The 12,527-nt window shown below is 33.3% G+C and overlaps 1 protein-coding gene across 1 annotated transcript; it reads right to left on the reverse strand.

The window, feature by feature from the left end:
* Nucleotides 1–6,702: 6,702 nt before the first annotated feature.
* On the reverse strand, nt 6,703–8,793 carry LOC149165441 (U-box domain-containing protein 25-like). The gene is made up of 2 exons (XM_089431138.1): nt 8,419–8,793; nt 6,703–8,113 (listed from the first exon to the last, which is right to left on the reverse strand). Exon 2 carries the CDS (start codon nt 8,082–8,084, stop codon nt 6,846–6,848), a length of 1,239 nt encoding a protein of 412 aa, XP_089287264.1. The 5' UTR covers nt 8,085–8,113; nt 8,419–8,793; the 3' UTR covers nt 6,703–6,845.
* Between the last annotated feature and the right edge of the window lie 3,734 nt (nt 8,794–12,527).

Below are 12,527 nucleotides of genomic sequence, written 5' to 3' on the forward strand. Positions count from 1 at the left end.
AATCTACGTCAAGGATATTCCATAAGCAAAAGCACTCCACCGCCCCATCACAAGGGAGCAGTCACCTCAGGCACTCAGGCCATCCTTTCGAATCCCCTATCAAATCCCCAAGCTGCATAATTGGGTACAAGGGGAGATCTATTCGATTTCAGGGCTCAGAACTAATTTTCATCCTCAGAGCACGCGTGATCCCTCATCTCTTCACCGCAGGCATTCTCTGCGATTCCGGCCGAGCCCACTCCTCAAGTACGCTATTGGACAGCAGAGGAATCATGAGTTTTGACCGCGCTTCAGCCAAGATCGGACTTAGCCAGTCTCAGCCCATTCGAAATATGGACCCCCCTCCTTCTATATATTGCAGACAACTTGTCAAGAATTCCACAGCCAGGGACCAAGCTACAAGAGCCCATCCAAAGTTTAGGCGCCGTCTGGAAGCTCTCTGTCCATTAAGAGTTCCTGGTTTTCGTCCTAGTTCCGGGGTAAGCCTTGTCTTGCATCAAGTGATTCCGTTTCCTGCTAATAGTGTGTTTTGTGTTTTCAGCAGCGCCCTCCCAAAGCCTCCGAGACCTCCCCTCCTCCTTCTAAAGCTCCAGCAGCTCTGTGTCCCCGCTCCCTCCAGCGCTGTCACTCCAATCCCCGCCTTTAGTGCGCACTTTGTTAACAGTCCTCAGGTAGACACGATGGCGGATCAGCAAAGTCAGTCAGCAAATCAGGCTCAGAACAGAGATCCTTTGGGGAATATCTTTAATAACAAGGAATGCACTATGTGCAAGGCACATACGGTTATGACCAACAGTCTGATCAAGCAGCTGAAGGAGTTATCAGAAGATTACCATGCTGACAGAAATTCCAAGTGCAAGAAGCTGGAAAAAAGGAAAAAGGAGATTGAAGACTTAAAGGACCGCTGCATTCATATGGAGGCGGTAATAGATCATCTTCGCTCCCTCACTGAAAGCCAGCAGGCTGAAACCTCAACCAGAGCAAGCGCCCGGAAGGATCAGCCCAAGGACGACTCGGTCACTCAGCATTTCCCTTGATTTTATGCATTGCAAATTTTCTTGGTTAGGAGGATCCTATGTAAGGCAGTATAGCCGTTTGTTTCTAGCTTTGTGTTCAATTAAGAGAAGCTTCGAGGATTATGGGTCTGCGTACCCGCTTTTGTGCCTCAGCTCTCAAAGCCATCTCCCTCTTGTACTAGAACTCTATTTAGAAAGCTTTTATAATATATGAGTAACCGACTTTGTTAAAAAAAAAAAAAAAAAACAATGGCTTCGAAGATGTTGTTGGCTACTAATCTTTCAATTTACTAAGAATTTTTTTAACAAAATGTTTAACCAATCAACCTAACATTTTAGTCATTTCCCAGAGGATAAGAAGAAAACTTACTAAAGCTAATGATTCAAGAGAAGAACTATAAGGGAAATTCCTTTGGTTTTCTTCCTTATGGTATGTAGTGTGAAGATGGGAGCGATTATTCCACACACAAACGTATTAATAGTTTTTTGGAAAAATGTAATGGTACAAATATAAATACATACAATGTTGTTAGAATATAGAAAATTTATTTTATACACACAATCATTTGGTTTAGCAACTATCTCAACCAACCACCAATCAATGAGGTTAACTAGTTGGATGGAATCCCTCAAACCAATTAGGCCTCAGCAACCTCATAAGTTATGGGGAGGTACTCCTTCTCGTAGAGACTAGATAAGATACTAGAACACTACCAATAATGACAAATAATCAAACATCCAAATAAATATTATCACACACATACATAGAGGACAAGTAGGAATTACATTCTTAACAGTCACCATTAATGGCTACTTGTTGTAATATTCATTAGTTGAGATTTTCAACATCTTCCTCTATGCAGCAAATCCTTCACTATGAGTTGAAAAATTTTGTGATGGGCTACTTCTACCTCTAGTCAAAGTCGGCACTTTCACTTTATAGCTCCACTGTGGAGATATATTCAAAACGTTGACGTTCATATAAAAAAGTAATCGTTCATGAGAATGTATGGCTAAAATGTTGATGTCCATATAATGAAACAATCATTCACCTGAACGCATGGCTACCTAACTGCTACAACTACTAGTTCATTAAGATGTAACTTTTCATACATGGCTTTGTCAACCTCTTGATGAACTTGCCCTAAATGTAAAATTTCCCCTCTCATATTGTACAATTGACATACGGTCCACCCAAGTGTATCCAATTTAAGGCTTAAGGTGTGATTTTGTAAACCTTGCACTCAAAGCCTTGTTGTAACTTTTTTCTTAAGTGGGGATAAAAGAAATTCATCTAACGATATGATCATTGTGATTGGCCCTTCTTAAGTAGCTTACATAGACATATTTTGTGGAGGAAAATCAGGATATTGCTAAAAATCCACAAAAAAAAAGTTGAATGCCACATTAGCTTTAGAGGCTATCCATCAACTATGGTCTTATTGGTTATGCTTCACATAATTTCTAAACAGTGTTGCAATAATAAAAACAATGTCATTTTATGCTTCATTGATTTTAGAGAAGATTTTGACAAAATATTCATGACTAAATTTTTCTTTAGCCTAGAATAACAAAATGTTAATTTTGAACTAAGAACTATTGTGTCATGGTTAAATACGAACGACATTTCCGTGTTTACAAATATTCACTGCTATAGGAAGAAAGAAACTATAATATAGGAGTCAACTAAGGTTGTCCTCTATCCCCTACCAATTTTGTCATATATATTAATAGGTTCGAAGATTGTTTGCAAGACATGAGTTGCGCTAGTCTCAATCTTGGTGGTATAGTCATCATCGTTTTTCTTTAGGATGGTGATAGATTTTTTTTCATGATAAGTCCCTACTAGAGAAACTAAAATTCCTCAAGGACTTATGCTCCAATACATATATGATTATGAAAGCTAACAAAACTATTGTTCTCATAATTAAATCTAGAAAATTCACCTGTGACTCTTTTGTATATGTAAACAATAACCTTGGTGAAATGTCACCATAAAAAGATATTGGAATTGATATCAAGGTATTTTTTAAGGATTTAAATAATATGCCTATGTATAGTGTTATAGACCACTATCTTAGTTTGAAAAGTCATACATATAGAATGTAGGTGAATGTATAATAAAAAATATGTAATTTACTATTAAAATTGGTAAATTTTTGGAGAGATGAAAAAAATGGGCAAATTTGTAACCAAATAAGTGACTATTTGTAACTATTTTTTTCCAAAAAATGTCCAAAAAATAGCCAATTTGTGAAATTTCGCAGCTAAAATTTTCCCTAATTGATATTCATCACAAATTGATTTGGAATTACAACATTGATAAAATGATGAATGGACGGTAGAAAACTGGTTGGGGTTATGAAAATAACTGTAAATTAGTAGACCATTCGTTGTGAGATAAGAAGAACATCTTCCTTCATACTCTTGTCATGTTTGTTATCTTATGAGGACATGAACATCACAAATGCAATACATATAAAAAATCCTAGAGAGTGATGCGAAATATACATAAGAATTTTATAACTTATAACCTCAAAATTAGATAAAGTACACTATTCCTAAGAACATGTTGGTCCATAAAACCTTTAGATCTTTTGGAGAAAGATAGTTGAATAATCAATTAACAATATAGTCACTAGAAGATCAATTATGATCAATTCATCAATTCATAGAGTAGTTGACTACATAGTCAACTGAGTAGTCAATGTGTTGGTCCATGACTAATCGATAGTTTATTGAGACATCAACTAGTGTAACCATTTACTGAGTGGGGAAAGGAAGCAATTAAATGGTCAGGGAATTGGTAGTTCATGAAAATTGGTTGGATTTGGAAATTATAAATAAAGAAATCTACCCGTAAAGTATACATGATTATGGAAGTATATCGAATTCGTCATTGTTTCATTATCTGCATTGTGATATTCTAATCGAAATATCTTGTGCTGGTGATAAGCTTCTCTTCCAATTGAATATGCATTTTTTAACAATTGGAAATCAAGAATGATAAATTTTTTGTAGAAATAATCGTGTGGAGTTTTCGAAATGTTGAATGTTTCAATTGGATGCTCAACCCTTCATCACAAACAAATAAAGGTTGAAATTTTTTTCAATGAATATAGAATTAAGATTAGATGGATTGATATTATGATGGAACTATTAAGTAGATTCGTTAAAGAAATTAACTATTAATAGATCTACGTAATTAAATTGGACTGGTTTTACCCCAAAAAAATATAATATTAAAGAAAACAATAATATGTCTACATGAGTAAGATGAAAGAAATAATATTACTATTATTATTAGAATAGAAAAAATCACAATTACTAAGATGAAATGGACCTTAAGTAATAATAATCAAATATTGCTAATTAATATTAATAGTAAATTTAGTGGATTATATATATATATATATATATATATATATATATATATATATATATATAATCCAAATGTAATAAGAATATAATTCTAAAGAGATTAATGACATTATATTATAATATTACTTTAATATGATATAATGGTGTAATAATATTAAAATTGTAAAAATAATAGTAAAGATAATTAAATAATTAAGTCAAATTTATTAGTAAAATTTTAGAAATATCATAATCTTAGATTGATAACATAACTATATATTGTATTCATGAGATAAATTAATTAATAATCGACCTTAGTAGTTAATTTAGGGATATATGACCTAAAATAATTAAACAATTGTTTAAATATGCTCAATAAATCATATCCTCTAGGCTAAGAGTTTATTAAGTTTGGTGCTCTTTTAAAAAGACATATCTAAGCCAGAAGTGAAGATATCTTAAGGATAGGCTTAAAGAACATATAGGTGGCAATAATTACGGTCATGTCACTAAATCAACCCTGATCACTGTTTATCCTTCACATAGTTTGGAACACCTTAGTTATCTTATGAAAATACATATATAATTCGAATAATAAAATCTTTTAACTATATTCTTAAAGAGCATATAGTTGGCAATCATCATAATCACATCTCTAAATGAACCATTGTTTAGCCTTCAAAAATTTTCAAACACTTTATAAATTTTGATGATTTTAAAAATTTTCTTTCATGTCTTTTGAAGCACTTGAAATACAAAGATACTCTAAAAATTTTAATTGCTAAGATAACTATATGTTAAGTGATTCTTAAAAACCCTCTATTCCATTAGCTCTTTGAACACTACAATACTCCCCCAAATTGTTTTTAGTATACACACATATACTTCTTAATCCTACAAGTTCACCTTATGTTGTAGCAATTAAACATTCAAATTTACATAATAACACGATTTTTCTATCCATTTTTTAATCCTACTTTATTAAATTAAATATTGAAATTTTGTTTTTAACCTGACATATTATTTATCATTTTTAATTTATAGTAGTTATTCATTTCTTAGATTTGAATTCCTTTATACTCTTTACCTCTTTAAAACTATATTATGATCTTCCTTTTTAAATTAGTTTATTCTTAATCTATATAATTTTTTTATATTAATCAAATTGAATTTCAAAATTTTCTATCATTTTTATTACTTTATGGTTTTGCATTAATAACTATTACTTAATTAATTATTATTATTATGCTATAATATTTCATATTAGAATTTAATATTATGTATCTCCTTATTTCTATCCATTATTATTTTTTCTTTTTATTATAATTCTGTTGTATTTGAAATTAATACATTTAATTTTTCGATTTCAATATATTATTATTATCAATTAATCATATTTGATTATTATTACTTAATGTCTTTCTCAACCTAATTTTAATAATAATACTAATAACAATATTATTTTTAATCAAATCTCATCTTAATTAACTAAGATTATAATTATTTTCTTTAATATCATAATATTTTTTCTTCAAATATCTCCAACTTAATTACCCTAATTTATTATCAATTAATTTCTTTAATAAATCTACTTCATATTTATATATTAATATCAATCTATTTAATCTGGGTCCTTAATGATTCAAGCTTTATTTTTAGCTAAATATAAGTTAATATTACACTCCAAATACTCCAAATTTCTTAAACTTCACAGGGTTGTTTCCATAAATATTTAGTTAAATATTTATTAAATTTGATTATTGCAATTAAAAAAATCAACATTACTAAAATAACAACAAACTATAAAAACACCTTAAAATAAAAAAAAAATCTTTAGTATATTAAGAAAATAAAAAATAAAAAACACATTTCTTCAAATAAATTCCTACAAAAATCTAAATTATATCATAATTTCAAAATCTATCACACTATCAAACATATTTTTTTAGCCCACTAAAATTAGATACCATGCTTCTGCTTCTCTTTTGGAGAGCAATATTAAAATTTATATATATATGAACTTATTGAACGAACCAAATTAATTTAATTAATTTTAATATAAATAGTAAAATATCTTTATTTAATATATTATTAAAATTAATTTAATTATAAACAGTAAAATATCTTTATTTAATATATTATTAATTAATTTTAATAACAATTGATTAAATTTGTTTTTTATAAATTTAGATATCTATAATACCGATGTGCAGCCCATGAAATAAACGACTATTCAAAAGATCTTTATAGAGCACAGTGCAGAAATATATGGCACAAATGCGAGATCATCTGCTAAAAGAATTTAGCCAGGAGAGACAATCCAGTATTAACTTTTATATTTTTACTCATATTTCATATCAATAAACCTAGAAACAACTCTGACAAAAGATGTCCGGCCTTACAATGCTGTTCAAACTATATTGTTTTAAGAAATTAATTATCCTAAGAAACAGTGTATTACAAGATTATTTATAGTTCTAGAGTGTAAAAGTCATGGCATGAACTATTGCGGTGCATGGGAGAAAGGAGCCTAAGGAGCTCATTTACTTTCTGCTTGGTTCTTGGTGAACAACCCATCTGCAACAGAAAAAGCAGTCTCTCAAGGGTGCCCATCTGTAGAAACTCTGTCAGCGGCTCTTCTTCTGAGTTGAAGCAGACCTTCAATAGAATCCCAACTGCATAGTTAGTTCCAGCATCGGACACAGCCAGCACACTTCTAACAATAGTTGGCACCGCTAGGGCATGGCCCACTATGGCAGACCGGCCTTCTGAAATGGTGGAGAGAGCTTCCAGAATCGCCAGCGATTGCTCCGCCGTATCTACGTCTGCAGCGGGAAGAAGCTCAATCAAGCGAGGAACGACACCTGCTTTGGCGATCTTCGCTCTATTTTCAGTCATGGTACAGAAAGGCAATAATGCCTTCAGGCTGACGTTAATGGCCGAAGGATACAGATTTTCGCCAAACAGCTTCAGTAGTCCGTCTATGATTCCTTCTCTCGTACCAATTTCTCTGGCAGCATTTCTATCGTGTGACATTTTTTCCACAATAGATGCGGCGTTCATTCTGGCCTCCAGACTGCACTTTGCCAACACCCATTCCAGGGCAGCCAGAACAGAGGGTCTCATGAAATCTCTCCTGTTACATATAGCCTCCACAGAGAACAGTGAAATTCCAACGATTGCTTCTTCCACTGCCTCACGATCTGCACCGATTTCGGAATTCAGCGAGGCCTCTGAATCCAAAACCTGAATAAGAACAGGCAAAGCTCCCTCGGACTGAAGAACCTGTCTTTTCCTCTCGCTGACCCTTGTTAGACTTCTCAGGTTCTTCAAAGCTCCGAGTTTATCTGCACTTGCATCTTCAATATCCCGAATTATTTGGCGCGGTTTTCTCGGCTCTTCAAGGGGTTCAGGTTTCGGAATTCCGATGAGATCATTGCAACCGTTTGCAACGCACCATTCGTGTATCAGCCTGCAAAGAGTGTGATTGGGGATGAGCTCTTTGCTGCGAAGAACCTCGAGAGTAACTGGACATACATTGTTACCATCGTCCATCCATTTTTCGATGGAAACTCGGTGGTAGCTTATTCCAGTGCATAGGATCACTGGATCTGTCATCAGTTCCAAAGATATAGGGCACCTAAATAAGGGCGGGATAGATACCGATTTAGAGACATCCCCGCGTTCCTTTCCTGCCTCTAAGGACATTTTTTACAATTTCTTCAAATCTATAGCTCCTGTATTGGAAACCCTAGTTAGAACAGAGAACCATCATCAAACAACTAAAAAACGTTTTGTCTTTAAGAAAAAATCACAAGACATCGACCGATTACAGAACGGAGAAGTATTGAGCTCAATATCCTTGATCTACAACTTGCAAACATTACATTATATAACAAATCAGCATAACACAAAAGAGAAAGTTACTGATGGCGGATTATTAGAGTAGAAAACCTTGGATCTATCATTAATGGATCATCGGGGATCAGGGAATTATATAGAAAAAAAGCTATTACCTTACAAAATTGTTCATTATATATACCTTAAAACAACATCACAGTTCGGATGATAACCTCCCCGCCCAATAAATCGTCATGGGACCATGACACAAAGATATATATATATATATAATATTGCCAGACCCATTTAGAGCATTTGAAAATGATAAATAACTTCGAAAATAACGAAAATTCAGGAGATGATAGCAAAACAAAGGACTTCTATGGTATGCAGAGAAACTAACAAAATTACAGAATGTGTGTGACACCAATTCTACTTTCAAAAAAATCCGCGACATGTAAAGCTGAGATCCTTTACATGAATGGATATGCAATACAGCTTTAAAACGCGTAAAAAGCTTTTGCCGGGCATTGTAACCTTGAAACTTGAGATCGTATAAAAGAAAACGCGTCAAAAGATTGTGGCGAGCATTTTGATCTTGAAAATTGAGCTGATAAATTGATTTATACTATGGAAATGGATCATTGATTGCAATTTTTTTGAAGGCTTTCTTCCACCAACCATTCAACAGTCTTCTGGCCTAATCATTCAAACCATCGGTTGCTTACGACTTGAAGACTATGATTAGAAAACTAATAACACGGAGAAATTTTACTGCCTTCTAGAATGACATTACAATAAAATCAATATGAAGAATCATTCCTGACGTTTGCCCGCCCGCTATTTACTTGACTTTGACTGTAATGTTACGTGCACCGAGCATAAAGTTGAATAGAATATTCAATAACAGAACAGTCCAATTCCGCGGATTAAATCCTACTATTTTTTGCGATGACGGGGCACGCCTTTTTGACCTATATTATTTTATTCAGAATTTGTAAACTTATTTTGCACGGATGAGCACATGAATGTTACCCTTTGAAAATTCAAAGCCAATTCATGCGGATGAGACCAACAATGTCATGTCATTTGGTTGGTCCTCGTCACCCACCCAGATGCTTTGTTGCGTTGTGTCATGGGACCGTCATCCGAAATGCTAGGTCGTCATCAACCGTCTTCGATTGGGATGCATAGATTATCATGGAAACCGATATAGTATAAGTTAAAAAGTATATTTTTACGGGTTCGTTTATCTAACCTCAGGAATTGTCTTCATGGTCAAAAGTGGTTGGTTAAAAAAATTTCAAGAAATTTTGTAGTAGTAATAGATTTAATATCATCAAAAATTTTTAGAGCGCTCAAAATCTTTAAGTTTGAGAACTGTAATTTAGATTTAAAAAAGTCTCTACCAAATTTTATCAAAATCTTGACTAATACATATAATCTTGATTAATACATATAAATTTTGACTAATACATATAAATTATGACAATAAATTATGATTAATACATATTCTCGATAATACAACCTAAGACAATAAACCAGGTAACATAAAATAACAACATTGACAAGATGTTCAAATAACAAATAACATAGCTTTAACAAATATTAATAGTCACAATATCGAATATTTGAATTAATAAAAATGTTATTTATGATCTTTGGAAAAATTTAATTAATTTTTAATTAAATGGTTTATAAATAAAATTTAGATAGCATCAAACACCGACACAAAGCGGACCATCTAATTTTAAATTAATTTGAAGGATGAGATAGACGTATGGAGAACTGCTTTTGAATTCACGACATTCACCTTTAGCATATGCCCATATAAGGTCTGCCATAGCTACTCATTTTTTTTTTTTAATATTTTTTTTTGATGTTTCACATTTGCCTCCACCAGTGGTCTTCTCCGACATAGCATTATCGAATCAAGAAACCAAATATCGATACACGCTTGCATGCAAACTAAATTATTAACCAAACACATTATTCTTAGCATGAAGAAATCAAAATAGCGGCAGCTGCAATACCCAGATTATTTGTGATGGATAATTCGACGTAGCCATAATTTTCGTGATTGTTTGGCAAACTCCTAACCCTTTGAAGCATTACCAGTCCCTATAGAGGGAACTGTGGGTGATAGAAGAGAGCAATGGTTTTCAATGAACTCTTTACGTCACCACATCATTGCCTTGCAAAGGAAGTGCGCTAGATTTTGGTTCAGTTCTGCTCAGGAAGGTTAAAATTCCATGGAGAGCATGGCTCAGAAGGAATCCATGCATGCTGTATGTTTCTTTTGAAAAGAAAGTCTTCGATTGTGGTACAATTAATTTTTTTTCATTGGCAAAGTGTTCATGAGCATTTTCCCTCGAAGCAAACCCTGCCCTCGGTGAAATGAATATATCTTTTGGTTATTTCTTTAAACTCAAGCAGCTTTTTATGAGCTCACTTAATTATCTTCGAGTTTTGTCCGAAGGTGGGTAGTAAAATATGGAGCAATATTCCGGGCCAGATCATGCTTTACCAAATAAATTAGATTAATATATATATTTTTTTCAAACAGAAAGAATTTAACATTACAAGGTAGAATATAACATCTCAATATCCGCTGATAATCTGATGATCATCTTTAACTTCTAAATCCAAAAAAAATTAAAAATTACCCAGTCTTTACGAAAAGGCAAAACTTCTTCACTATTAATGAAAAGGAATTTATGAGATCATAACACTAAGTTCCCAAATTTAAATATAGACAAATATTCAAAGTGCTCAACTGAATTACCTTCTCCTTTTGCAAAGTATAATTTGCCATCATGTAAACTCTGCACTTAAATGAGGAGTACCGTCCATCCATGGTTGTAAAGGGATGTGTTTCATATTATTCTTGAAAGAGAATCAATCCACTATAACTTTTGAGTCTCCCACCAGTTGTAAACTAGAGATTTGCTTGAACTGAGCAAAGGAAAAAATACACCATAACACCGAAAGTTCACCCTGAGTATTGGTCTCCTTCCCATAGTTCAATTTTAAGCTAGAAATGCCCAAAACCCGACATTTTAGAACAACACCAATACCGCATCTAAATCCCCCTTCCTGAGTTGCACCATCAAAAAAACCAACTGCAGTATGACTCTCCAATAACGGAGGATGAGCTATTCTTGGAACCGGATTACTCTTTTCTCTGTCAATCTCCCATATATCGTGCAATACCTGCTGGAAAACCTTCCTAATAGACAGTTGGTGACCTTAAAATATAACTAAATTCTGACACCTCCAAACTTCCTAGCTGGTGAAGCATTGAATTTACTTCCAATCACTCATCACCTTAATCAAGTTTTCAAAACATACATGAAATTGATCAATCCCCCATACCTCTTGAATTTGAAAAAAAAAAATTAAAATAGATCTCCATACTTATTTTGTAAGGGGACAATCAACAATTAAATGGTTAACACTTTTTTCCTCAACTCCACATACAATGCATCTATTTGGACCAACAACCCCTCGCTTTGATAATTTGTCTCAAGTCAACACTCTATTCTCAACCAAAAGCCAACAAAACCGCTAGATTCTCAAAGGAACCTACCACTTCTAGATCTCAACAAGTCAGTCTTTAAAACCATCAACAAAGTCCTCATTGAATTGGACTTTATATTCCATCTTTGCCGATACCTGCCCTCCTTTAACATCCCACAACTAAACTAAAGAATCATCAGAGTCTAACAACATGAAACCGAAGTGATTAAGACCTAGTATAAAGGCATCCCATTCGAGTTTACCTACATATTTCCACTTGAAATTAAGTGCACTTCCATAATCATCTAAAACAACCTAAGCTAGAAACAAAATTCCTTTTTCATGGAGCTTTGGGAGAAGATCCAAAGATAGTTTAAAGTATGATTGTGCTCCCACTATAGGATCTATGCCAAGACGAATCTCCCAACCATTACCTAGATGCCATGCAATCCAATCAGAAACAATATGAAGAGAAGAAGAAAGAGCCTTCCAATAGTTAGAAATCCCTTTCAAATGCTTTCTCCTATCTCTAGACCAATCCAACACCAATTTGTGTTTCAAATATTTTCTATGAGTAACATCATGCAAAAGACTAGGAATCATCATACACCTCCACAAGCTCTTAGCTTCTAATGCTCTACCAAAAGAAAATGATTTTTTAAATCCCCAACCTCCCTTCTTTTCAGGCTTAGTAGACATACTCCATTTAACCAGGTGAATGTGTTGTTTCACTTCACTACTAGTCCATAAAAAACTAAAAATCCACCTATGAATCTTTTCTAAAATAGCTTT

This window comes from Pinus tabuliformis, chromosome 5_1 (assembly GCF_031772625.1).
Source record: "Pinus tabuliformis cultivar Carrire ecotype Pingquan chromosome 5_1, CPIR1, whole genome shotgun sequence".
Taxonomy (NCBI): Eukaryota; Viridiplantae; Streptophyta; class Pinopsida; order Pinales; family Pinaceae; genus Pinus; species Pinus tabuliformis.